Source organism: Gadus morhua, chromosome 1, assembly GCF_902167405.1.
Source record: "Gadus morhua chromosome 1, gadMor3.0, whole genome shotgun sequence".
In the NCBI taxonomy this organism is placed as follows: Eukaryota; Metazoa; Chordata; class Actinopteri; order Gadiformes; family Gadidae; genus Gadus; species Gadus morhua.
Window position 1 is genome coordinate 19,458,822 of NC_044048.1, and position 23,628 is coordinate 19,482,449.

At 41.8% G+C, this 23,628-nt stretch overlaps 1 protein-coding gene and 1 long non-coding RNA gene across 13 annotated transcripts; both read left to right on the top strand.

Moving 5' to 3' along the window:
* Positions 1-323: 323 nt before the first annotated feature.
* Positions 324-20,339, top strand: LOC115559088 (tumor necrosis factor receptor superfamily member 14). 12 transcript variants are annotated; one of them, XM_030378280.1, is made up of 18 exons: positions 325-516; positions 1,066-2,181; positions 6,786-6,859; positions 7,088-7,147; positions 7,306-7,431; positions 7,753-7,908; positions 8,081-8,168; positions 8,501-8,673; positions 9,707-9,732; positions 9,857-9,914; positions 10,854-10,922; positions 11,773-12,650; positions 12,872-13,050; positions 17,456-17,805; positions 18,016-18,141; positions 18,450-18,605; positions 18,785-18,872; positions 19,119-19,289. In XM_030378280.1, the coding sequence occupies exons 5-12, from the start codon at positions 7,308-7,310 to the stop codon at positions 12,222-12,224; spliced, it is 1,146 nt and encodes a 381-aa protein (XP_030234140.1). In that variant the 5' UTR covers positions 325-516; positions 1,066-2,181; positions 6,786-6,859; positions 7,088-7,147; positions 7,306-7,307; the 3' UTR covers positions 12,225-12,650; positions 12,872-13,050; positions 17,456-17,805; positions 18,016-18,141; positions 18,450-18,605; positions 18,785-18,872; positions 19,119-19,289. The 12 variants fall into 12 exon arrangements, with proteins under 12 accessions (XP_030234309.1, XP_030234140.1, XP_030233653.1 ...); XM_030377793.1 differs by having other exon boundaries at positions 1,066-1,843; positions 2,053-2,181; positions 6,786-7,147; XM_030378359.1 differs by lacking the exon at positions 7,088-7,147.
* A 943-nt stretch (positions 20,340-21,282) lies between these two features.
* Positions 21,283-23,600, top strand: LOC115559832 (uncharacterized). Its single transcript, XR_003979634.1, has 2 exons — positions 21,283-21,724; positions 22,584-23,600. It is a non-coding gene; the product is annotated as an uncharacterized LOC115559832 (long non-coding RNA).
* The last annotated feature ends 28 nt before the right edge of the window (positions 23,601-23,628 follow it).

The window sequence follows — 23,628 nt, forward strand, 5'->3', positions numbered from 1 at the left end:
AAAAAAATATCTCCTCTTATTTTTGAGGAATTTTTATTGGCAACAATTTCAATAGAGTCGCCATTGTTGAATGAGCTCCAAAACTTGTTCCATAAAGGCATGGCTTCTTTATGGTCTTACTACAACCTTTACTTTGGAAAAATATATCTACTCGTATTCTTAAGGATTTCAATAGCGTCGGACAAAAAATCCTTAAAAATAAGAGGAGATATATTCTTCCAAAGTAAAGGTTGTAGTAGGACCAATAATGGCGACGCTATTGAAATTTGAACATTGTGGTCGTTTTCAGTTTTGCACTTTGCAGACGGTCCCTAAACTCGCGGCTGAAAGCCGACACCTCATAGACGCCCATGCAAAGACGGCTCGTTTGGATGAAAACAAGGTTGTAGCTGGTTCTCTAGGTTACTACATTTAGCTAGAGGTGTCATTTGTGTCGCAACGATGTTTCAGTGATGATATATTGAACCGCAAACTCTGAATCTGCCAATTTCTTTCCAACTTGACGGAAGTGGTCTGGTGAGTGTCTCTACAGATATGAAAGCCATAAAGAAAAGCGTTCAGTTCAACCGTTGGCTATCAAGAAGAGACAGATTTCTGAATACGTATCGCAAATAAAACTATATCTCAGGGTCGTTTTAATTGTTAATGAATAGCCTTCATTCAGATGTACTGTCTATATCAAAAACGTAGTCAGAAGATCATCTTAAGGGCCTTCACCCTGAGCGGTGTTGTGAATGTTTCAAATTCAAATCCAAACTGTGGTCACGTCATAACGGTATCATGTAGGCTATTATATTTTAGGGCTATAAACTCTGACACTTCTGTCAAAGCCGGGGCAATGTGGCCCCTTGAAAGCCTGCGTTTTGGCTCAGCCACTTGTTAATCATTACATAACAGAGCAGGGATAGAGTGTAGTTGTGTTTCTTGCTGTGTCTGGTTGTTTCCTCATCTCCACCTGAGAGTACCCAGCTGCAGAGCTGCTCCACTGGGCTTCAGTCTTCAGTGAGTGTTGCTGCATGTGGAGGCTGGCTGTATGCCCTGACTCTCTGCTGCCTTCTCTCCCAGTGACTACATCGCTAAACTACAGTGACTCTCCTGCACCAACCGGGGACCAACAAGAACATACCACAACTACCCCTGCTGCAACTATGATCATGACGGTGACCAGTCTGGGTTCAGCCCCACACATGATGGATCTGTGTCACTCACAGATCCTGAGAACTGCTCGTTCTCAGGATGTTCTGCGAACGATCAGTCTGTCCTCATCAGGAGAGACATTTGTCAAAGTTGCCCATCAACGGTGTAACACTATTGATGGGTAATGATATTGCAGGAGACAAAGAAAACTCAGATGAGGTTGTTACCTGTTCAGAGTTCAACTAGACTGCGTACGTCCCTTCCGCCCACCATTGTATGTTGTACGTCCTGGCACTTAATGTGCACACTTATTGTTCGCACTTAATGTAGGCCTACGTAGGCTACGTTGTACTTATTCATAGTACTTAATTGTCTCGCATCTGCAGTAGCTGCTATCACTGCTGTATACGGGGAATGGGTTAGCCTAGAGAATGTTAGTACTTGGTACTTCTTAGCACTTGGTTCTATGAACATCTTTACTGTACCGACAGCGATATATTGTTTCACTTCTTATGACAAATGTATTTATTCCAAGTCGCTTTGGATAAAAGCGTCTGCTAGATGCCCTAAATGTAAATGTAAAGTCTACTGTATAGTTCCTGATGCCAGCTTTCTCAGGAGAAGAGGTCTTGTGAAGTTCCCTGAAGAGGTAGATTCTGTATTGCCAAGAATTACTGATGACCACAACACCAGGGGCCAGGAACAGGTTAGCCCCAGGAACAGGCAATAGTTCATTTTCTTTGTATTTGTACCCCGTTGGTCATTTTAATGCTCTTACACACTTGATTACATTGCTACTTTATTCCGATTACCAATTTATGCATTGCACGGTCTTGCTGTGAGTGCAATACAATGTAAAGTTGAGTTTGTTTTCGAGCTGGTTTGCTTATGTAGCTAACAATAAACCACGACCAGCCAGGTTCATAACACATCAGAAAGACCAACGGGAGCCATGGATCTATAAAAAACGGGAACGCTCCGTATGACGTCGGACGTACAACATGGATGTCCTGCTTTGACTCCAGCTGAAACTGAAAGAACACGGTAAGCGTCATATGGTTTAAATTATGCAAATGAAATGATCCCCGTCTTCGCGTTCAATCCGTCTCTTAATAGTAGGCCTACGACACGTTAATAAGGTAAGTCTTATATCCAAAACGACTTGCAACCATTTAATTACACGACGACTGTGGAAGAGACCAAGGTCGAGCCAGCTCGTCAGGCCTCAGGAGCAGTCAGGGTGGGTGTGTCGCTCAGGGACACCTTGACACTCGATAGGAGGAGTCGGTGATCGAACTAGCAACCTTTCGGTTACAAGTCAACCCGCGCTCTCCTGAGCCAAGCCGACCGGCCATGAGCTTGGTAGACTCGGTCGTTTTCAGAGCGGAAGTGGCAGAGCTCAGCTGAGAAGAACATACGATGACTTCCTTGGTCTGGACAGTAAAAATGGGGCAACTTTGTGTGGCCTTGGGTTTTTCATTTTGCTGCCTCGAATAATTTCAAACGTGTTTTTGTGCGTTACCACAATAAAGTGCTTAACATAGTCTTCCGAGCATATTTCGATGGGTGCGTCACCTATGAATTTGGAGGACGAGTTTGGTCACGTATGACTTTTAGTACCGTGGGGGCGACAGAACCTAGAATCGCCAGGGGCGATTCTAGGTTCTGACTTTTGGGGGGGCTCAGCCCCAGGAAGCCACAGGGGTATATAAATGGTGGTGACCTGGTGGAGATCCTAAATGTATTCTGGTGGGGGGTAAATCTATCTATTTATCCATCAATCCAACACATTGTATATTTTTGAACAGTCTGCTGGTTTATTCTCAGAAAACCACAGACCTTTTGTAACTGTTTAACCTCAGTTAAACTCATAACAATGAGTATTTCATCCCAGAGGAAAGGATTAAACACATTTTCAAAAAATACCATATTTCCCCCTTTTTTTTATTTCCACAGTTACTGAAACACATTGGTTTTCAAAGTAAACGGCATGGTAAATATGGAAAATGGATCCAAAAAATGTGAAGACAAAGTAAAATGTGAACTTTAAAACAATTATTGTTTTATTGATATCGGAACATTGTATCAAAATGCATTTTCATAAGACTTGTGATGCAAGAAAATCAACAAGTACATCATGTACTAGATTAATACTATGAGAAACAGACCACTATTTCGGGAGCACTAAACTATGTCGCCTCATTTTCAGGGACCAATACATTTTTATAAATTGTATCAACATACATTTTATAAAACTTGTGATGCAAAGAAATCAACAAGTACAACATGTACTAGACTAATGGTGCGTAGCATGATAAGGCGCAAGGAGCTGATTTTCAATTAGTTGATGATTTTCAGTTAATTCTGGCATTATTTAATCAGCTCAGGGCGTTTCTATTGCCAAAACAACGTGAGCTAATCAACAAGTACAACATGTTCTTGACTAATAGCCTATTATGAGACGTTCTCAGCTGATAAAATAATGCCAGCGTTTTTTTTTTTTCTGAAAATTAGCACCCATGTCAACTTTTTCTGCTCCTTGCGCCTTATCATGCTTATCATGCTACGCACCATTACAAGTAGGGTTGAGCACCGAAATCGGTTCCAGTAGGGAACCGGTTCCGAAGTAAACGGTTGTAACGAGATTGACTAAGAACGCACTTTTCAATTTCGGTGCCTCATAACTAGGGTTGAGCACCGAAACTCGGTTCCAGTAGGGAACCAGTTCCGATGTAAACGGTTGTAACGAGATCGAATAAGAACGCACATTTCAGTTCCTCATAACGGTGCCTGACGTTTTTTAACGCCCCCTGCCCCGCCCCTATGGTGTTGCGGCGTTGACATGCGTTAGTGCTGGGCGCTATACCGGTTCTCACTGAATAACGGTGTGTATTTTCGTTAGGATATGATTTTTTTAATATACCGCCATACCGGTGTATTTGATAACACAACGTTCGGAACGCAGCGCTGCGCGACACTGTTTCAGACGGGACCCTTTTCAATGTTGCGCTATACACGCAGGGTACGACTACGACTCTCTTTATAGGTCCATGACTGCGAGGCGTGGTATTTCAGGCCAACTGGTAAAAGAGTGTGTCACGGCTTTAAAACATATAAACCATAAAGCCTATGGGCGCCTCGAGACTCGGGACGGACTTGTCAACGCGCTGCGGCATCGCTTACTTGATGTTGTTTTGATTGAAGATCAGCAGGTTGTAGTGGTTGAACATGAATGAACGTGTGTGTGTGTGTGTGTTGCGAACAAATGTAATTTTAAAGTAGCAAACAAACAAACTCAAAGCCGATGCATGCATCCAAAACTTTCTGTTCAAAACCAAATAAACAAATCAAAAACAGAGTCGTTATTCGCTTCAAATACTCTTTCTTTTCAAAACTTGGGAATTAATACAGCGCGGTACCGAGCGGTTGAAAACAATGTTGGCGTCTCCTGTGGCTGCCTTGAGCACCTGAGTTATATTACTTAATATGACTTTGGCAGTAATGTTGCGCCATGATGCGTGCCTGCCTGCTTTCAGCGAGTAATTAATATTATTTGTAATTATTTTTTAAAAAGATATTTATCTGTCACAGCACTCACAGCAGCCTCTTCGGGTAAGTCGAGTAATTTTTATGTGTGGGGGGAGGGAGTTCCAGAGCCTGGGTGCTGAACAGCTGAATGACCGGGCACCCATTGTAGTGAGTCGTGATGTGGGGATACATAGTAGTCCAGCAGAGGTTGAGCGGAGGGAGCGGGAGGGAGTGTATTCTTGGAGGAGGTCGCAGAGGTAACTGGGGGCTAGGTTGTGGAGAGCTTTGTAGGTGATTAGACATTATACTCCCTGGAACCGATTTTGACAGTATCTGCATATTTTGTTGAAGATTTAATAGCTTTTGAACGTTAATTAGTAGGCCTAAGTAGGTTGAAGTTCCTTAGTTTTCCCCGTGAAAGCGAACAGCTGTTGCTCCATTCCAAATCAGCTGTTCTCTGCCATCTCAGCCCTTACGGGAACTTTTTAATTCATCCTGGAACGTGCATCTTTTCAGGGAATTTGTACAATAATTCCATAACAAATACCGAATATTGATTGTCTTATGTGTTCATATTATATCCATTATATTGACCGGGTATTCCCAAGACGCTCACGCTCTGCAGCAAGCCAGTCACAGTTGATTGGCACGGCGCTGTACAGCGAACGTAAACAAACAACTAAGCTAAGGTTTTAAGTATTACTTTTCCTCCAGAGATCCCGCTAATGTTGTGTCATAAAGTAAAGGGAAACAAGATATATATTCTTCCTCCACCTCTCTCGCTTCTCTGCTTGGTGTCGCTGACGCTTATAGTTTGCCTACCTCGCTCTGGTAACGTCAAGTACGTGAAAAAAAAAAAAAACGAAGCTCCGAATACTGATTTAAGCTTCGAATACTAATTTTCCGAACGAGTATTCGAATATTCGAATAATTCGGGCCAGCCCTATATAACACAGCTGGAAATCGTGGATTTTCTAATAAAAGACTAGCTAGCCTCTTTGACAGACAAAACAGCAGAAATATGTTAGGTGCGCTCGCGCTGCATTTTTGGGTTTTTTTCAAACAGGAGACGACCACCCACCAATCAGAGGAAAGAGATTCCTGCAGGAAGGTTGTGCTCGAATTCACTAGCCTATTTGAGCCTGTCCATTAGTGTACAGCATCCATCCTCCCATTGCTTGTGTAAAAAAAACGGTAGAATAATAGATTTCAGGACGAAATGATAGGGTTGGCTAAGGCAAGTTTTGGATAGGCTTGAACCCACCCAAAAAAGGTCTAGCTGCTTCGCCACTGGTGTTACCGTTATGAGCGTTATAATAGACCTCTGAAGAATTAGTCCCGCCTCCGAGGCTCCTAGTTCCATCGGTTAAATGTCTATGGGAGATAACATGAGTTTTTTTGAATGATTAACAAACTAGGTGGCGAAGAAGTAAAAGTTGCTCACGTTTTGAACTACCCACTCTTTCTATCTAGATTCCACTTGGGTTTTGGATTGTCGGTGCCGTTAAAGTATTATTTATAATCGTTTACTACGGCATGTTTGCTTCTATGAATTAGAGTTCTCGAGTATGAATGAGAGCTTTTCTTGGGATTTTGTGGTATCTCGTTCATTCTGAAAAACGGAGCGGAATTGATATTCTCAGGTGAATGCGTTACTCTTCCATATATCCGCACCAATTAACCAATTTTCCTGATTTCCCTTTTGAAAATGTCAATGCCAATATCTGTCAGGTGGCCATGTGACCGACAGGACAAAGCAACTTCAATCTCTTCCATAACATGGCTCAGCAACACAAAGGCAGCCTTTTTCTCTTTTTAACTTCCACCGTCCACCCGTCTCTTAAAGCCTGATGGCAGTTGGATTATTATTTCCTGTCGGATGAAGGAGCCAATGTCCTGCAGAGGGAAAACATTCGGTCTTTCCTCGGAATCTCTGCAGCCGCCCTCATGGCTTTTGATGTGACTGGCCATCTTCTGACGAGGCCTCACAACTACGTTTTAATATTTTCAAACTTTATATTAATTTGGGTGTTGAGTAAGATACAAGTGTGGCTAACACTATAAGTAAACCTCAACCTGTCTCCAGATATTTATTAACTGCTCATGTTTTGTCTCCCCAGATATTACAGAACTTCGATCCATTTAGAGGAACTGCCTGGCGGAATGTGGGGCCCATATGTTTAGAATTAAAGCAGTTAAGTCAAAACCATACACCTTATTTTTCCTCAATATAAAATACTTACTATAATATTGTTTGATTACTGACACAGAGCCACAAGAGTTGGCTGCTATTGAAATATGTTATACAGTTTGATGGTTGAGGCAAATTGGACGGCCATGTTCATTTCCAATGCTCAATTGATGTTAAGTCTATATTTCGTAATACTTAATTTAAATGTAATTGGCAATACTGATGCATTAGCAAAGTGTCGCCAGGCAGAATACCAAGTGGAAGGTCAATGTTGTCCTACCTGTCCAGCCGGTAAGAGTCTCTGAATTCGCTAACTAGCTGTTGAAATCAAGTTATAATGTGTTTGTGTCTGATTAAGCTAGTTTACTAGCTTGTATAATTTATTTTGGTATTCACATTAAATTAAATGGAAAAAAAGTTTACGTAGTAATTTGCCTTCGGTCCAACAGGAATGCATGTTAATAGACATTGCACAGAATTCAGAAGTACATCATGTGCATCTTGCACAGAGGGTACTTTCCAAGATGGCGACAATGGGCGTGAACAATGCTTTTTATGTAAACATTGTGATGCAGGTACATTTTCACTCTTCATCTTATTATTTCTAAAACTCCTTGATACTATTACAAATATCAAGGTTTAAGACCCTGATGGCACAGTGATATGAACCTGTGTCATTTAAAACCCTTTCCCCCTTAAACCATGACAACATTGACAGAGTAACAGGGCATGAATGAGAAACATGAGTTTAAATTAATGAGGGTAACAGGTGCCTAGATGCCCCTTGATTGCGCGGAATACTTCCCTTCTTTTCCTATCAAGTTATTCTAATCAAAGACTTCCTAAAACGACCTTCTCAATCTCTCAGGGTCCTCTGTAACTGTTGTGATTGACAGGTCTCGGCCTGATGGTGAAGAAGTCGTGTTCATCAACATCAGATGCTGTGTGTGAGGTCCTGGATGGATTCTTCTGTAGTGACTCTAACAGAGGTGGATGTAGGACCGCTCAGAGACACACGGTTTGCAGTCCTGGTCAATACATCGGTCAAAGAGGTTGGTGTCAAAACTCATCTTCTGTATCAATTAAGCCCAGGTCTCCTTTTAATAACAATCTCTATTTCCTTGTTCCTTCTTGGAGCTTCCATCGAACAACTTTGAGTAATTTCAGATAGATGCTATATTTTATATTGCAGAAGTAACTATCCATATTTTTATATTCATACAGGAACAGCAGATAAAGACACAGAGTGCTTTCACTGTACTGATGGAACATTCTCAGATGGTGCATCATCATCTTGCCAGTCCCACAGAAAGTAAGTGAATAATATAGTTAATTGATCAATACAGTTAGTACATTAATGGCACTTTGAGCAATAAGCCAGTGCATTGGTTTGAGTGTTGTTGTTTTTCTATTTTAGTTTTATCCAAAACAGCCTGCTGTGAATTCAGACACAGGTTGATACAGGTCATTAGTATCTACCTGTCTCTCTAGCTGTAGGCCTACAGGATGGTTGTGGACATTGGGGATCAAACTGAGGACCTTTTGACCACGAGTCAAACCCCCAGTCTACTATCCTCCCCCCAGGATAGGATATACACTACACACCCTCAAACTAAACCTGTTTTCTGGTCCTTCTCATTTCAGATGTGAATCTGTGGGACTGAAACTGATGAGACCAGGAACTGATTCAACTGATTCTGAATGTAGAGAACATGGTTCAGAGAGAGGATATGTGGCAGGAATAATACCAGGAGTCATACTGGTAATGGCTTTAATAGCAATAACCATAGCCATTAATCACAGGAAGAAAAAAATAGGTAAGTGATACATTAAACTAACATGTATCATGGGTACATTAAACTAACATGTGTACATTAAACTAACATGTATCTTGGTTATGCAGAATGATAGTGATTGCTGTCCTGACATGTTGCTGTATTATTTATCTCTAATTAGATTTGGTTGATCTAAGTCTTGATAATATAAGTGTTATCACTGGTTTGATACTTAAAACAATAATATGTGTGACACTAGCTGGCAGTGGTGGAGTTATTAGATAATGACTTGTAATGAACCCAGTGTTGATATTTTATTTAGATTTTTGTTTGGAAGTCAGCTGGTAAGTTCTTATTCCACATTGTAAATGAGTAACAGATCATTTATTAATATCAAGTCATTTGCAAGGGTTACTGACTCACATCACACCAAGTCAAATGATATCGCTGTGATTCAAAACATTTAATCTAATTGTACCAGAGAGTCAGAGCCTACCTAGCAGAGGGACCAGAGTGGCAGACCTACTGAACAACATCATCTAGATATTATATTATAGAATGGAGCTATCCATGAATATAAGACACTACTCTCATAGCTGGGGCGATGTGGCCTGCATAACGTCAGCTCAGTGGCGTTAAATTATAACGTAGCTCACTGAGTTGTCATGACAACACACAGCAGGGACTAAGGGTAGAAAGACTTCTGTCCTTGTTTGACGACGATAATGTCAGCCGTCTCCCCACACGTATTCAGTCTGTCAAGATGTTCTTCTGTGTAGAGGCTAATTCAGAGTGGAACTCATTTTATTTCATTTCATACGTTTCATCATATCAATCATAGTCCTTGGAGCTAAGAGTTACACTAAACTCTTATGTATCATGGTTACATCAATCTAACATGTATCATGATAACATTAAAATCTATCATGTATCATGTTACGTTAAAAAAACATGAATCATAGTAACATTAAACTAACATGCATCATGGTTACATTAAACTAACATGTATCATGTTAATGCTGAATGATAGTGTCTGCTGTCCTAACATGTTGCTGTATTGTTTATCTCTATATAGAAAAGGCTAATCTAATACTGGATAAGGTAAGTGTTATTACTGGTTTGATACAGAACACAATAATATGTGGAGTGGTGGAGTTATTAGATGGATTTGATTATGTTGATTGTTTATTTACATTTTTTATTTTATTGAAAAAATGTGACAAAGAAACTGGATAGGAAAGAAGAGGAGAGAAGAAAAGTTGAAGTGGATAGGGAGTTAACTGGTAAGTTCTTATTCCACATGTTTCACTGTGTTGAGTAACGGATCATTAATTAATATCCAGGGATGTGCAAGGGTTACTGACTCCCACCAAGTCAAATGATATTGGTGATTCAAATCATTTCATCTAATTGTACCAGAGAGTCAGAGCCTACCTAGCAGAGGGACCAGAGTGACAACACAGGGATATACAAACACTGCAGTAGGCCTACCTGCACACTAACACAGAATCAAGCATCTTTACTGTATTATTATTACCCACACTTGCTGTCAAAACAAATCCGTATGGTTTGACACTAAACCCATGACACTATACCCCCCACAATCTTTTTTTTTTACCGTTTCATTTTAGGCAATTTTGAAGTTAAAGTTAAGTTCTAATAACGCATTGCTCTAACATTGTAATTGTAATAAAACAATTTATGCAGTAAAATGCCTGATTTTGGCTAGGTGTATAGTCAGAGTTGTCCTGATCTCAAATATATCTGCCACTGTCAGACCTTATAGAGCATATTGTTTGCGTCAGTCATAAATTTATTTCAATGTAATAGTGTGGGACTCTAATTTTGAAATTCTCTAAAATTATACAATAAAAATGCTTGATTGTAGTGTATAGTTAAAATTTTCATTTTATGCCCTGCAGTCTTTGTATTTACCCTGTGTTAACCCTTTATTTTGAAAACCGGACATAGTCACATGTAGAAAGTCGCTAACTCTCTCTCTGATCACTTGGTCGTCTCAATGCATTTGCCATAAAGGATAGACTAGACCCGAAGCACCGAGACAGCGCAGCCGCTAGTGAACAGAACCGCCTGGCTACGGACGAGGACGCTTCAGAAACCCTGCGGCAGAGAGCTTGGTGGCTAGCTAGCTACTCTGCTGCAGCAGCTACAGGTTCTGTTTGTGATGTTAGGCTAACTTTATCTACCCTATAACCGTCCAGGTGGAGCTGCCGGAGAAGAGACACCTGGTCCCTCATCCACACCTCTCCTCTCTCCGCAGTTGGAATATGGTTACATAAAACTAACATGTTATATGATTACATTAGACTATCATGTATCTTGGTTATGCTGAATGATATTGACTGCTGTCCTGATATGTTGCTGCTGCTGCTTGGTCGTCTCGCTGCGTTTACCATAAAGGATAGAATACGCGTGCACTCCAAATTTAGAGGCGGCTGGCTTGACCCTGACCACAGGTGTAGACGGGTCGGATCACGTGGAAAACCTAAAGCCAACCAAACCAGAGTTCACTTGGAAGCGGACATAGAACCCCGTTTTCCATCATCGTTTGCTTTATTGGACCAAACTAGCGTTCAAAAGACACTCCGCCCCGAAGGAGAGGCAGCGCCAGGGGCAACGCTCCAGGGTTCGATTTAACCGATTTAACCGGACCAAACAGCTGTGGAAGCAACCTTCTACTACTTTTATCCTTGTTTGACAACGATAATGGCAGCCATATCCCTACACTGTTTCAGTCTGGTTGTGTGTCTCTGGATGTGTGTCTGGCTCTGGTTGTGTGTCCGTTGTGTGCTTCTTGTTTTTTGTCTGAAGTTTTGTTGTGTTACTGGTTTTGTTTATGGTTGTGTGTCCCTGGTTGTGTGGAGTGGTAGTGTGTCTCTGGTCTGCGGTTGTGTGTTTGTTTCTGGGTGTGTGTCGAGTTGTGTTCGTCTAGTTGTGTGTGTGTGTGTGTGTCTGGTTGTGTGTGTCTGGTTGTGTTTCTGGCTGTGTCTGGTTGTGTCCTCATCTCCACCTGAGAGTACCCAGCTGCAGAGCTGCTCCACTGGGCTTCAGTCTTCAGTGAGTGTTGCTGCATGTGGAGGCTGGCTGTATGTCCTGACTCTCTGCTGCCTTCTCTTCCAGAATCTACACCACTAAAGTCCACTTACGGTCCTGAACCAATCAGGGACCAACAAGAATATACCATGAATATCCCTGATGGAACTATAGTTGATCATCATGGTGACCAGATTCTGGGACCAGCCCCTCCCTCAAGCCCCTCACAAGATGGATCTGTGTCGGTCTCAGTCCATCAGGAGGACCATCAGCCTGTCCTCATCAAGACAGACAGTGGAGCCTCCCGGTCCACCCCCCTCAGTCTGGGTCCCCCCTCCCCCTCCCAGTCCCCCCCCCCCCTCAGTCTGGGTCCCCCCTCCCCCTCCCAGTCAGAGAGAAGGTTTCGTGTTTGCTCCAAGTCGGAATCAAGCTGCCTCGAAAATCCCAAGTTGCCCAGGGACCGTGTTTCACTATTGATGGATAATGACGTTGCAGAAGAAGAAGTAACGCCAGTTCTAGAAAACCTGGATCCACCTTAAAGTGAATCTAATGATTCAAACTGAGAAACTAGAGGAAGAAATACACCAGTCGGATTCCTTCCTGATGCCAGCTTTCACAGGAGAAGAGCCCTGGTGTGTTTATCATCATTATTTGATCAATCCTCACATTATTCTTCTATCTGTGGCTCACACAGCAAAAACAAGCGTGGTGTTAACAGATAGTGTGAGGTGTCTGAAGCACCCGGGCGCCGTCCCCCTGGGATCTCCTGCTCCCTGGGGGACGCCCAGTTGGGACTTTGGGGATGGACCTTGGCTCGCTCTCAGCGATGGCGGCACCAGGCCTCCAGCTGAAGGGGTTGAGCGGAGCGCTCGAGCCGGGGGCTGTGGTCTGACCAACGCTGGGAGGGAGGCGGGGGCAGTTCCATTGACCGCCTTGTAGGACGGAACCGTCGTCCTGAATCTGATGTGAGCGACTACAGGGAGCCAGTGGAGGTCCCGGAAAAGTGGATTTTTATTGGTCTTTTTGTGTTATTTTATGTCTTTTGAATTAACTTTATTTTTCTACTTGCAATGTTATTTATATAAAATGCTAAACATAGAAGATGTAGTCAATAAAATCATGACATGTTTAATATTTTGTTAACGTGTTCAAAATAAAGTTCTATATTCCCATTGTCTTTATTCAGGTGAAGATAGTGCATATGCACTATGTTCAATTCACTCATACTCAAACAAAACCTTAAGAGTCAGGAACCAGCTGATACACCAGACTGGGTTGACATCAGGTTCTGTTCGGGTCAGACGTCCCCTCAATGTCACGAAGGCTGCAGCCTGGGCTTTGGGACGCAACCTCGATGATTTGTGAGTGAGTCGTGCTGTGACATCTGCTGGCGGAATATGTAACTGGTTTCAGTTTGGATATGACGCAGTTTTAATTTGAGTTTGGTAGGCAGCTAGTCTCATATAGAAAATGCGTCGTCTTTAAATCATTGCTAAACTGCTTCTTTTGCTATTCATTGAAGTGGTTGAACCTCTTATATAAAGTATATGGGTTTGAAAATGTGTCGTAGATTGTAGTAGGCTATAGTGCCGCGCACTTATATTGATCGAGTGCGGATGCGGAAACATGGTTCGAGGTGGAAGGGTTGTCATCGACTGGTATCAGAATGTTAGGTTCTCAATTTATACTATGGAAAAGAAAATGATAAGTAAACAGTCCGTGGCCCGGGTTACCACTCCCACGGCTTTCGTGAACGTTTTGCAGTGATAACCCGACACGGTGGTCTGGCTAGTCTCACTACGAAAGCCATAAAGAAAGGCGTTCAGCTCATCATCCATCGCAAGTAAAAGTAAGTATCGCAAGTAAAACAATGTCTCTCGAGGCCATTTTAATTGTAAATGAATAGCCTACATTCAGATGTAGGCTATTGTCTTGTCTATCAAAAACGTAGTCCGAAGATCCTCGGGTTCCGTCATCCCTGAGCTGAGCGGTTCGTCTGATCAACGCCAGGCGCATTCCCCTGATGGTTCTTTTCTTTACGGGTTTGAAATGTGAACCCGGTCTCGGTCCTCCTACCTAGGGGATACTTTCACACATTGAGATCGGGAGACTCGGTCCGATAAGGGTGAAGGGGAGACTTTGAGGCATTTTCATTGGCTTCGCTCAGCGAGCACACTGGACTTTGTTGGGCGGACCAACAATGTAAGAAAATTTGACAGAACCTCCGAGAGAAACTCACGGGGCTTCCTAGGCCTATATTAATTCAATCATGATGAATTTGATGTGTATAATCCTGAAAAACATACAATCTTTAAACATAAAATAAAGCACCTTGTTTATAATAGTAAATGTATTTCAATGCAATAAATACATTTTAAATAAGAAAATAAATAAGACACCAAGCAATGATAAGAGATCAGACCATCTCTTATCACAGTAGGCTCTTCCTCCAGCTATTTCAGTTCACCAATGTGTAACTAAAATATGTAATAATTAATCTAGACAAATGGTCTAACATGGAACAGAGTTAAGTTATATGTTGCAGGAGGTAGGCTCAGCTCAGAGTGGAACATCAGTTTCATGAGGGTCAGAGTCCACCTGCCAGATAGGTCACGTGACGTCGGTATCAACGGTAGGCATGTATTATATTATAGGGCTATAACCTCGGGCACTAACTTGGGCCTATTGTTAATCATTAAACGACACAACGCAGGGGCAAAGTGCAATACGTCTGCATTCTGTCCTGACCAGGATAATGGCAGCCGTCTCCTTACGTATTCAGTCTATCGGATAACCAACTACATTTATTTTTCGAGATGCTTTGAATAATGCCAATGATCACCGTATTCGCGTTCAGTTTGTCTCCTATAGTCCTCGACATGGTAAATAAGGTCAGTCATAATCAGGTTTTATTCACTGTTGGTGTCCATCGACCTCATGCTCGTTAACAGCACGCTGTAAAGCATTTTGAGGATTCTCAGGAACTTGTGTAACAGTGTGGGGCAAAGGACGGATCTTACACACCTAGACATTTAGGCTACATTTCAGGGCATTTAGCAATTAAGGCTAAAAGCTTGGGATTTTTTTTCGTCTACCTGCCAGACGTGACCTATCTGGCAGGTAGACTCAGGGCCGGCCCTGACCAATTTGGCGCCTTAGGCAAGATTTTTGCTGGCGCCCCCTACCCCTTTTGATCGCACAGTAAATTCGACTACCAAACTCAGAGAAGCTACAAAGCTTTGTCTTTGAGACTCTTTGATTTTCGATAGAAAATTAAACACACAAAACGTATTACAAACCAAGTGACAAGCAATGAATCATAAATACAATATGGTATGCACAAAATACTGCAGACGTTAGAACTTCTAATAATTAAACACTTTGCAGTAAAAAGATGTCTTGCAAAACAAGTGACAATGAATCACTCATACAATAAGGTATGCACAAAATACTGCAAAGAAATGCATGATGTTTTCTAAAGGCATTCATAAGCAAAATAATATATATGAGGTCAGATCCAAATTATTGTAAATACAATTAAATGTAGTATGGTTTATCTAGTTGGGTTCTAACCAGAGATTAAACAAGCACTCAACTGAAGTGTTAAAAAAAATACAATAATATATTGTTATATGAAAGATATTGGAAATGTAAGATATGCAAACCACAAACTATCATCCAATTCAGCTTGAAAAAAAACACTGCTCCAACAATAGTTACTACAATGAATTGGATAATTTAAGGATAATACCCCCATTTTACTGTGGATTACAAACTGTTATGGACCTATGTACATAGCAGACATGTTTTGATTTTCATTGAAGCGTGTGGGTTTGGATTGAGCAGCGGACCAGCTAGGTAAAGAGCTGCCGTTCCTTTTCTTTTTTTAAAACAAACACTGCATGACTAGTTACACCGGTTAAGTTGTTTTTACACGCTGCTTGGCAAAGCGCTACGCCCTGACAACTGTTGGCGGATTATTTGTATTTACTAAATGATAAAACCACATATTGCTTCGATAAGTGAATAAATTAAACCAATAGCCACGTATTAAACAGAGTTATGTATAGGGAACAGTTAGCTCCAGAGAAATAACGATTTAAAGGTGAAGAAGAGCCAGACAAAGTGACCAGTTGGCTATAGCCAGCCAGGCCTACATTAAAGATAAACAAATTAAAGTTACTGTATTTCTGTCTTTTCCTGTTTTTCCTCCTCTTCTTTCGTTCTCTTCCTCCCCTGGGCGCCAGAGTGTTTAGGTTTCTTTGACATTGTGATGTGCAAATACTGTAGATAGCTTTCTCCTCTCTGGTCAGAATTTTATATTTTCAAAAAATATATATCATACACAAATTATTGATGTTAAACAAAATAGAAAGCATAATTAGATACATAAATGATAAATCATAAATGATAAAAATATAGAATGATGTATCAAGTGGGTAATTAAGGTAACTCGTCCCTCCCAACCTCCCGGCGCTTTTTTATTTTACATGTTATTTTATGTTGTCTAATATTTATTTAGGCATAACTACTGGTACTAAGTAATATAAACATATTTTTGGCGCCCCCTGCCGATGGATGCGCCCTTAGCATTCGCCTATACTGCCTATGCCCAGGGCCGGGACCCTCTGACCCTCATGAAACTGATGGTCCACTCTGAGCTGAGCCTACCTCCTGCAACATATATTCCATGGTAGAGCGGGTTTTTCTGATAATGCTGTGACCCATTCAATAAGTGTATCAATCAACTCATACAGAGATCATTCTTGTGTCCACTAGATAGCAACTCCATAAACAAAAATGTAGCCACACAATTAATTATTTACATGAATCTAATGTTGTATGAAGTATTTATGGACTGACGTCTGACCGTATTACAAAGTCAAATTGAGTCAGTGGTACACAGAAATACAATCGTTTTACATTCCTCAACATTGCACAAACCATGTCTTTTCATACACAAATGAAATATAAAATCTGTATTTTTGTATTTGTTCAGATTGTAGGATGAAGAACTTTGACAATCGTCACAACATTTCAAAGGTAGTGCAGTCAAGTGTAAAGAGTGTAAAGGAAAGTGCAGACTTTCAACAGTAAATAAAAAAACACCATGGCAATAACAAGTAAAATATTTAAAAAGATGAGGCTAGATTGTATGGCTATCGGTAAAAATGAACATGAACAGATCATGGTATTTTTACACTTTTTTTGAATGAGGGAAAACTATTTAAAAACAACATCAGAGAGAGAGAGAGAGAGAGAGACAGAGAGACACATAGAGAGAGAGAGACAGAGAGACACATAGCGAGGGAGAGAGACAGAGAGACACATAGAGAGAGAGCGAGACAGAGAGACACATAGAGAGAGAGAGAGACACACATAGAGAGAGAGAGACAGAGAGACACATAGCGAGGGAGAGAGACAGAGAGACACATAGAGAGGGAGCGAGACAGAGAGACACATAGAGAGAGAGAGACACATAGAGAGAGAGAGAGAACCATTTGAAATGCGACATGAATCTGAATGATCAATGACAGATCCTAGAACACTGATAACTACTGTTGCTGTGATAGAAGGGTTAGAAAAAAGATCCCTCTTTTTCCCCGTTGGTAGTGTATCGCCCCTATACACAGTCCACCCCTGCTCTCAACAACGTTTTAATATTTTCAAACCGTATATTAGTTTGTATACAAGCGTGGCTAACACTATAAGTGAACCTTCACCTGTCTCCAGATATTTATTAACAGCTTGTGGTTTCCTCTCTCCCCAGATATGGCAGACCTTCAGTCCATTCAGAGAAACTGGGTGGCAGCATGTGGGCCCATATGTTTTGAATGAAACCATGTTAGGTCAAAACCATACACCTTATTCTTACCCCTTAAAAAGACACGGCACTGACACAGAGCCAAACACGTTGGCTGCCATCAAAATATGTTAAACAGTTTGATGGTTGAAGCTTAAACAAATTGGGAGCCATGTTAATTTCCAATGCTCAATTTCTGTTCATTATATATTTGGTTTTATTTCATTTAAACTTAATTGTCAATGCTAATGCATCAGCCAAGTGTCGCCAAGCAGAATACCGAGTGGGAGGTGAATGTTGTCCCACCTGTCCACCAGGTAAGAGACAATCATCTGAACTCGATAAAGTTAACTAGCGGTCTCATCAGGTTATCATTTTGTTGAATGCAGCCCACAGAATGTCTTATTAAGCTAGTTTGTTGTATAATTCATAAACTTCTATAATAATAAATTGTATATATTTTATTGGTATTCAATTCAATTCAATTAAAAAAATGTCAACACCGTCAATGGTTTTCTGTCCAACAGGAATGTATGTTAGTAGGCATTGCACAGAATACAGGAGTACATCATGTGCATCTTGCACAGAAGGTACTTTCCAAGATGGCGACAATGGGCGTGAACAATGCTTTGCATGTCAACATTGTGATGCAGGTACATTTTCACTTTTCATCTCGTTATTTCACAAACCCCTTGATAATATTACAACTATCAGGGTTCAATACCCTGATGGCTAAGTGATATGTACCCCTGTCATTTAAAAACCTTTCCCCCTTAAACAAGAACATGAATTAAATAAATGAGACACATGAGTTTAGATTAATGAGGGTAACAGGTGCCTAGATGCCCCTTGAATGCACTGAATACTCCCCTACTTTTCCTATCAAGTTATTGTAATCTAAGACTTCCTCAGACGACCTTCTCAATCTCTCAGGTCCCTCTGTAACTGTTGTGATTGACAGGTCTCGGCCTGAAGGTGAAGAAGTCGTGTTCATCAACATCAGATGCTGTGTGTGAGGTCCTGGATGGATTCTTCTGTAGTGACTCTAACAGAGGTGGATGTAGGGCCGCTCAGAGACACACGGTTTGCAGTCCTGGTCAATACATCGGTCAAAGAGGTTGGTGTCAAAACTCATCTTCTGAATCAATTAAACCCAGAACTCCTTTTAATTACAATTCTCTATTTCCTTGTTCCTTCTCTGAGCTTTCATCAAACAACTTTGATTAATTTCAGATACATGCTATATTTTACATTGCAGAAGTAAATATCCATATTTTTATTTTTATATTCATACAGGAAAAGCAGATAAAGACACACTGTGCCTTCACTGTACTGATGGAACATTCTCAGATGGTGCATCATTGTCTTGCCAGAACCACACAAAGTAAGTGAATATTATATTTTATTTATCAATACAGTTAGTAATTCTATCCAAAGCAGCCTGCGGTGAATTCAGACACAGATAGATACAGGTCATTTGTATCTAGCTGAAGGCCTACTGGAAGGTGGTGGTCAAACCCACTACCTTTGGACAAGGAGTCCAACACACAATCCACTATCCTGTCCCCAGGATAATAGAAACACTACACACCCTGAAACTAAACCTGTTGTCTGGTCCTTCTCATTTCAGATGTGAATCTGTGGGACGGGTGCAGATGAAACCAGGAACTGATTCATGTGATTCTGAATGTGGCGAACATGGTCCACACAAAGTACTGGTGTCAGGAATAGTATTATCAGGAGTCATACTAATGGCGTCAATGGCGGCTTCCATAGCCATTATTTACTGGAAGAAAAAAAAAAAAAAAAAGAGGCAAGTGTTACATTAAGCTAAAACATATCATGGTTACATGAAACTCTAACATGTATCATGTTACATTAAACTAACATGTGTCATGGTTACATTAAACTAACATGTATCATTTTACGTGTTATAATAATATCCAGTAGTTTGCAAGGGCTACTGACTCACACCAAGTCAAATGAATTTGTAATTCTCTAAAATCATACACTAAAAAGTGAAACACTTGATTGTGGCTCAGTGTATAGTTAGAATTTTAATTTTTCTCATTGTCGAAACTTATAGAGCAATGTTTTTTTACTGTATTTTTTTCATGTAATGTAGGATTGTCTCTAATGATAAACATTTAAAAATGCTTGATTTTGTGAAGGCCCTGCAGTCTTTGTATATACCCTGTGTTAACCCTTTATTTTGAAAACCACATGTAGAAAGTCGCTAACTCTCTCTCTGATCACTTGGTCGTCTCAATGCATTTGCCATAAAGGATAGACTAGACCCCAAGCACCGAGACAGCGCAGCCGATAGTGAACAGAACCGCTTGGCTACGGACGAGGACGCTTCAGAAACCCCGCGGCAGAGAGCTTGGTGGCTAGCTAGCTACTCTGCAGCAGCAGCTACAGGTTCTGTTTGTGATGTAAGGCTAACTTTATCTACCCTATAACCGTCCAGGTGGAGCTGCTGGAGAAGAGAAATCTGGTCCCTCACGTCTCCCCTCTCCGGAGCCTGTACGTTCAGCCAATTATTTGTGGTCTCTTTGTCATTAATAATAAACTGCTGTTTAGTCTTTGTTATTGTTATTATTATTATTGTTGAATGTTACAGTTACACCTTGTTACTAATTAATTGTAGTAATTAGTTAGTCAAATTGTATGAAGTGTATTTGTACAGTGCTACCTTATATGCAGTAGAATGACAGAGGACTTAATGCAGTGGTGTAACAGTATGGATGAACTGTATGTTTGAACACAGCCTGCAGGTCTAGAGACATCCATCCCTCTAGCTCCCTCCAGTGAAACACAGCCTGCAGGTCTAGAGACATCCATCCCTCCAGCTCCCTCCAGTGAAACACAGCCTGCAGGTCTAGAGACATCCATCCCTCCAGCTCCCTCCAGTGAAACACAGCCTGCAGGTCTAGAGACATCCATCCCTCCAGCTCCCTCCAGTGAAACACAGCCTGCAGGTCTAGAGACATCCATCCCTCCAGCTCCCTCCAGTGAAACACAGCCTGCTGAAGGTGAGTTGTGTTAATTATGATACAGCTTCAGTTATATAACTAATCACAATATGAACTAAACAAGATTCTATTAAATATCAGTTCACCCTGTAACTCTGAAATGTTTTGTGCACAAATAAATGCGAGGGAATCTATTACACTATATTAGATTGCAACTTATTTCAATCAAAAACATAATTAAACCAAGGTGACCTTTTTTCACTTGTTTAATTGAACAGTAGGTCAACCGTTATCTATAATCATGCTCATTGTGTGTGTCTTGTCTTGTGTGTCTGGTTTTTGGGGGTGATTGTGTGTATGGTTGAGTGTGTGTCTGGCTGTGTGTGTGTGTGTGTGTGTGTGTGTGTGTGTGTGTGTGTGTGTGTGTGTGTGTGTGTGTGTGTGTGTGTGTGTGTGTGTGTGTGTGTGTGTGTGTGTGTGTGTGTGTGTGTGTGTGTGTGTGTCTGGTTGTGTCCTCATCTCCACCTGAGAGTACCCAGCTGCAGAGCTGCTCCACTGGGCTTCAGTCTTCTGTGAGTGTTGCTGCATGTGGAGGCTGGCTGTATGTCCTGACTCTGCTGCCTTCTCTTCCAGAAACTACACCACTAATGTCCAGTGAATCTCAACCAACCGGGGACCAACAAGAACACACTTCAAGAACAAGTACCCCTGATGTAACTATGGATGGTCATGATGATGACCAGAGTCTGGATGCCCTCGCCTACCGGTCTGGTACTGGACAGCTAGACATTGAGATGGGTCCAGTCCAAACGCTTCCCAAAGATTGTAACAGGATTCTTTAATATCGCTGTTGGACCCAAGTTTCCCATCTACCGTGATTCACTATTGAACGGGAATGACATTACAGGATACAAAGTAACGCAGTTCGAGAAATTCTGGATCAACATGAAAGTGAATCTGATGGTTCAAACTCAGAAACTAGGGGAGGAAATACACCAGTCTGATTCCTTCCTGATGCCAGCTTTGACAGGAGAAGAGGCGTGGTGTTTATTATCATTATTTGATCAATCCTCACATTATTCTTCTATATGTGGCTCACAGAGCAAAGACAAGCGAGGTGTTAATAAATAGTGTAAGGTGTGCTCTGTGAGGCGTCCTGGGATATGATGGGTAACGTTGGCTTGGGTCCAAGCTCCACCTCTCTTGGGCGACCGCCAAGGAAGATGTACAGGGAATACTGATCTGGAGATGGAGATGTTGGGTGAGAGGAGCCACATGTCTTTGAGAGAATTTTTTTCGTGATATTTTTTTTAAATGTTGTATTACATTTTTTTACATTATTCTTACCTTTTGATTAATATGTTTGAAAGTTCAAAAGCTTTATTTAAGATTTTATCATGAGAAAGTCACGTGACACTAATGTCACCCTCACAGTCTACATGTGAGAGTGCACGTCAGTGAGAGACAAGAAGTGCATACTTCTTGAGTCACCGAGCGGTTAGGGGACAACTCAGAACTCAATGCATTATGTTTGGACACGAGACGTGCCCTAGCGGCAAATGGCCGCTGAGCGCAGTGTGGGGCTCCTACCAATAGGGGAGCCCCCTAGTGGCATTACACCCCCACCCCCACTTCCCACTCTTATGCAGGTTGGTAAGACACATAAACTCAAATTAAGTGGGGTGAATTATTATAAATACTTAATGTTTGAATATTAAATCTGTCAATGAAGATGTTTTGCACTGCAGTAAGTGCATCAAACAGTAGATGAAAACGTACTACAGCCCTGCTGAAATGATGGCGCCAATGCCAGGGGAGATGGGATGAGTCACGGTGGACGTATACCGTAGGGTTCGAATAAGTTCCCGCTCCCCCTGACAAAGAGTATCAATGTAATATTCCTTGTATACTATTAGATCTATACCAATGTTATTGGTAAACTTGTTTATTCTTTTCTTACTGTGATAATTTACAAGTCTATCCCTTATCAAACCAACAGGTTAATATAATACATTAGCAATGCAATTTATAGTAAATGGTCATGATACTCATGTATAGAAAAGGGTTAATGTCCCTGAGAGTTATTGGTGATACCACTGTTTCACCTTCCGGTCCCCGAGTCGTCCTCCAGAGCGGCTCTGCTGGTCTGTCTAGCGTCGAGCGCCCGGGCCGTCGCCTGGGGTCTCCTGCTCCTTCCCGGGCCGTCCCCTGGGGTCTCCTGCTCCTTCCCGGGCCGTCGCCTGGGGTCTCCTGCTCCTTCCCGGGCCGTCCCCTGGGGTCTCCTGCTCCTTCCCGGGCCGTCGCCTGGGGTCTCCTGCTCCTTCCCTAAGGTTCCCGGCTGGTCTATCCGGCTATCAGCCCACTTGCCCCTGAATCTCTCCTCCAGACCATCTCCACCCACCCTGCTCGGTTCTCCTGACAGACCTGGTGGGACGTCTGGATCTGGGCCTTATGGTCCTGGTCTCACTTTGTCTCTCAGTTGTTCAATGTTCGTTCTCTCCCTGTCCACCAGATGCCCTTTGACTTCTCCAATCCCTTCATTCCCCTTCCCCTGTGCCTTCTTGTCAATCTTCCCACCTGCCCCTCATTCCCTCATCAGTCTCTCCCACTATATCCAGATTCACTTCCTTTGTTCCCTTGTCAGTTCGTTGTTTTTATCCGTCGTGGGTCCCCAATTGTCATGTTTTTCTGCCTGTTCATGGAACAGAGACATTGAGTTTCTTTATTAAAGGCCTTTTTTTGTAACGTCCTGAGTCGTCTGCATTTGGAACTACCCCTCCTTGTTCCTGCTGCCCCGCAAGCACCCGACCATGACAGTCTCTGTACTGTCCATCCCCTAACCGCCCCTTAATGACCCGTCTCTGTACTGTCTAACCCCTACCTGCTCCTTAATGACCTGTCTCTGTACTATCTAACCCCTACCTGCTCCTTAATGACCTGTCTCTGTACTGTCTAACCCCTACCTGCTCCTTAATGACCTGTCTCTGTACTGTCTAACCCCTGACTGCTCCAGATGTTTTGATTCACGAATGTATGAATGACCTTCTCTTTCTTGCATTATTGTCAGCAATCTTATCAATTTAATTGTATTTTGATCCTGGCAAAAGTTCAATCAATAAAATTCCTCCTCGCCTGAACACAGGGCAGGCTCTTAACTTCAGCTCC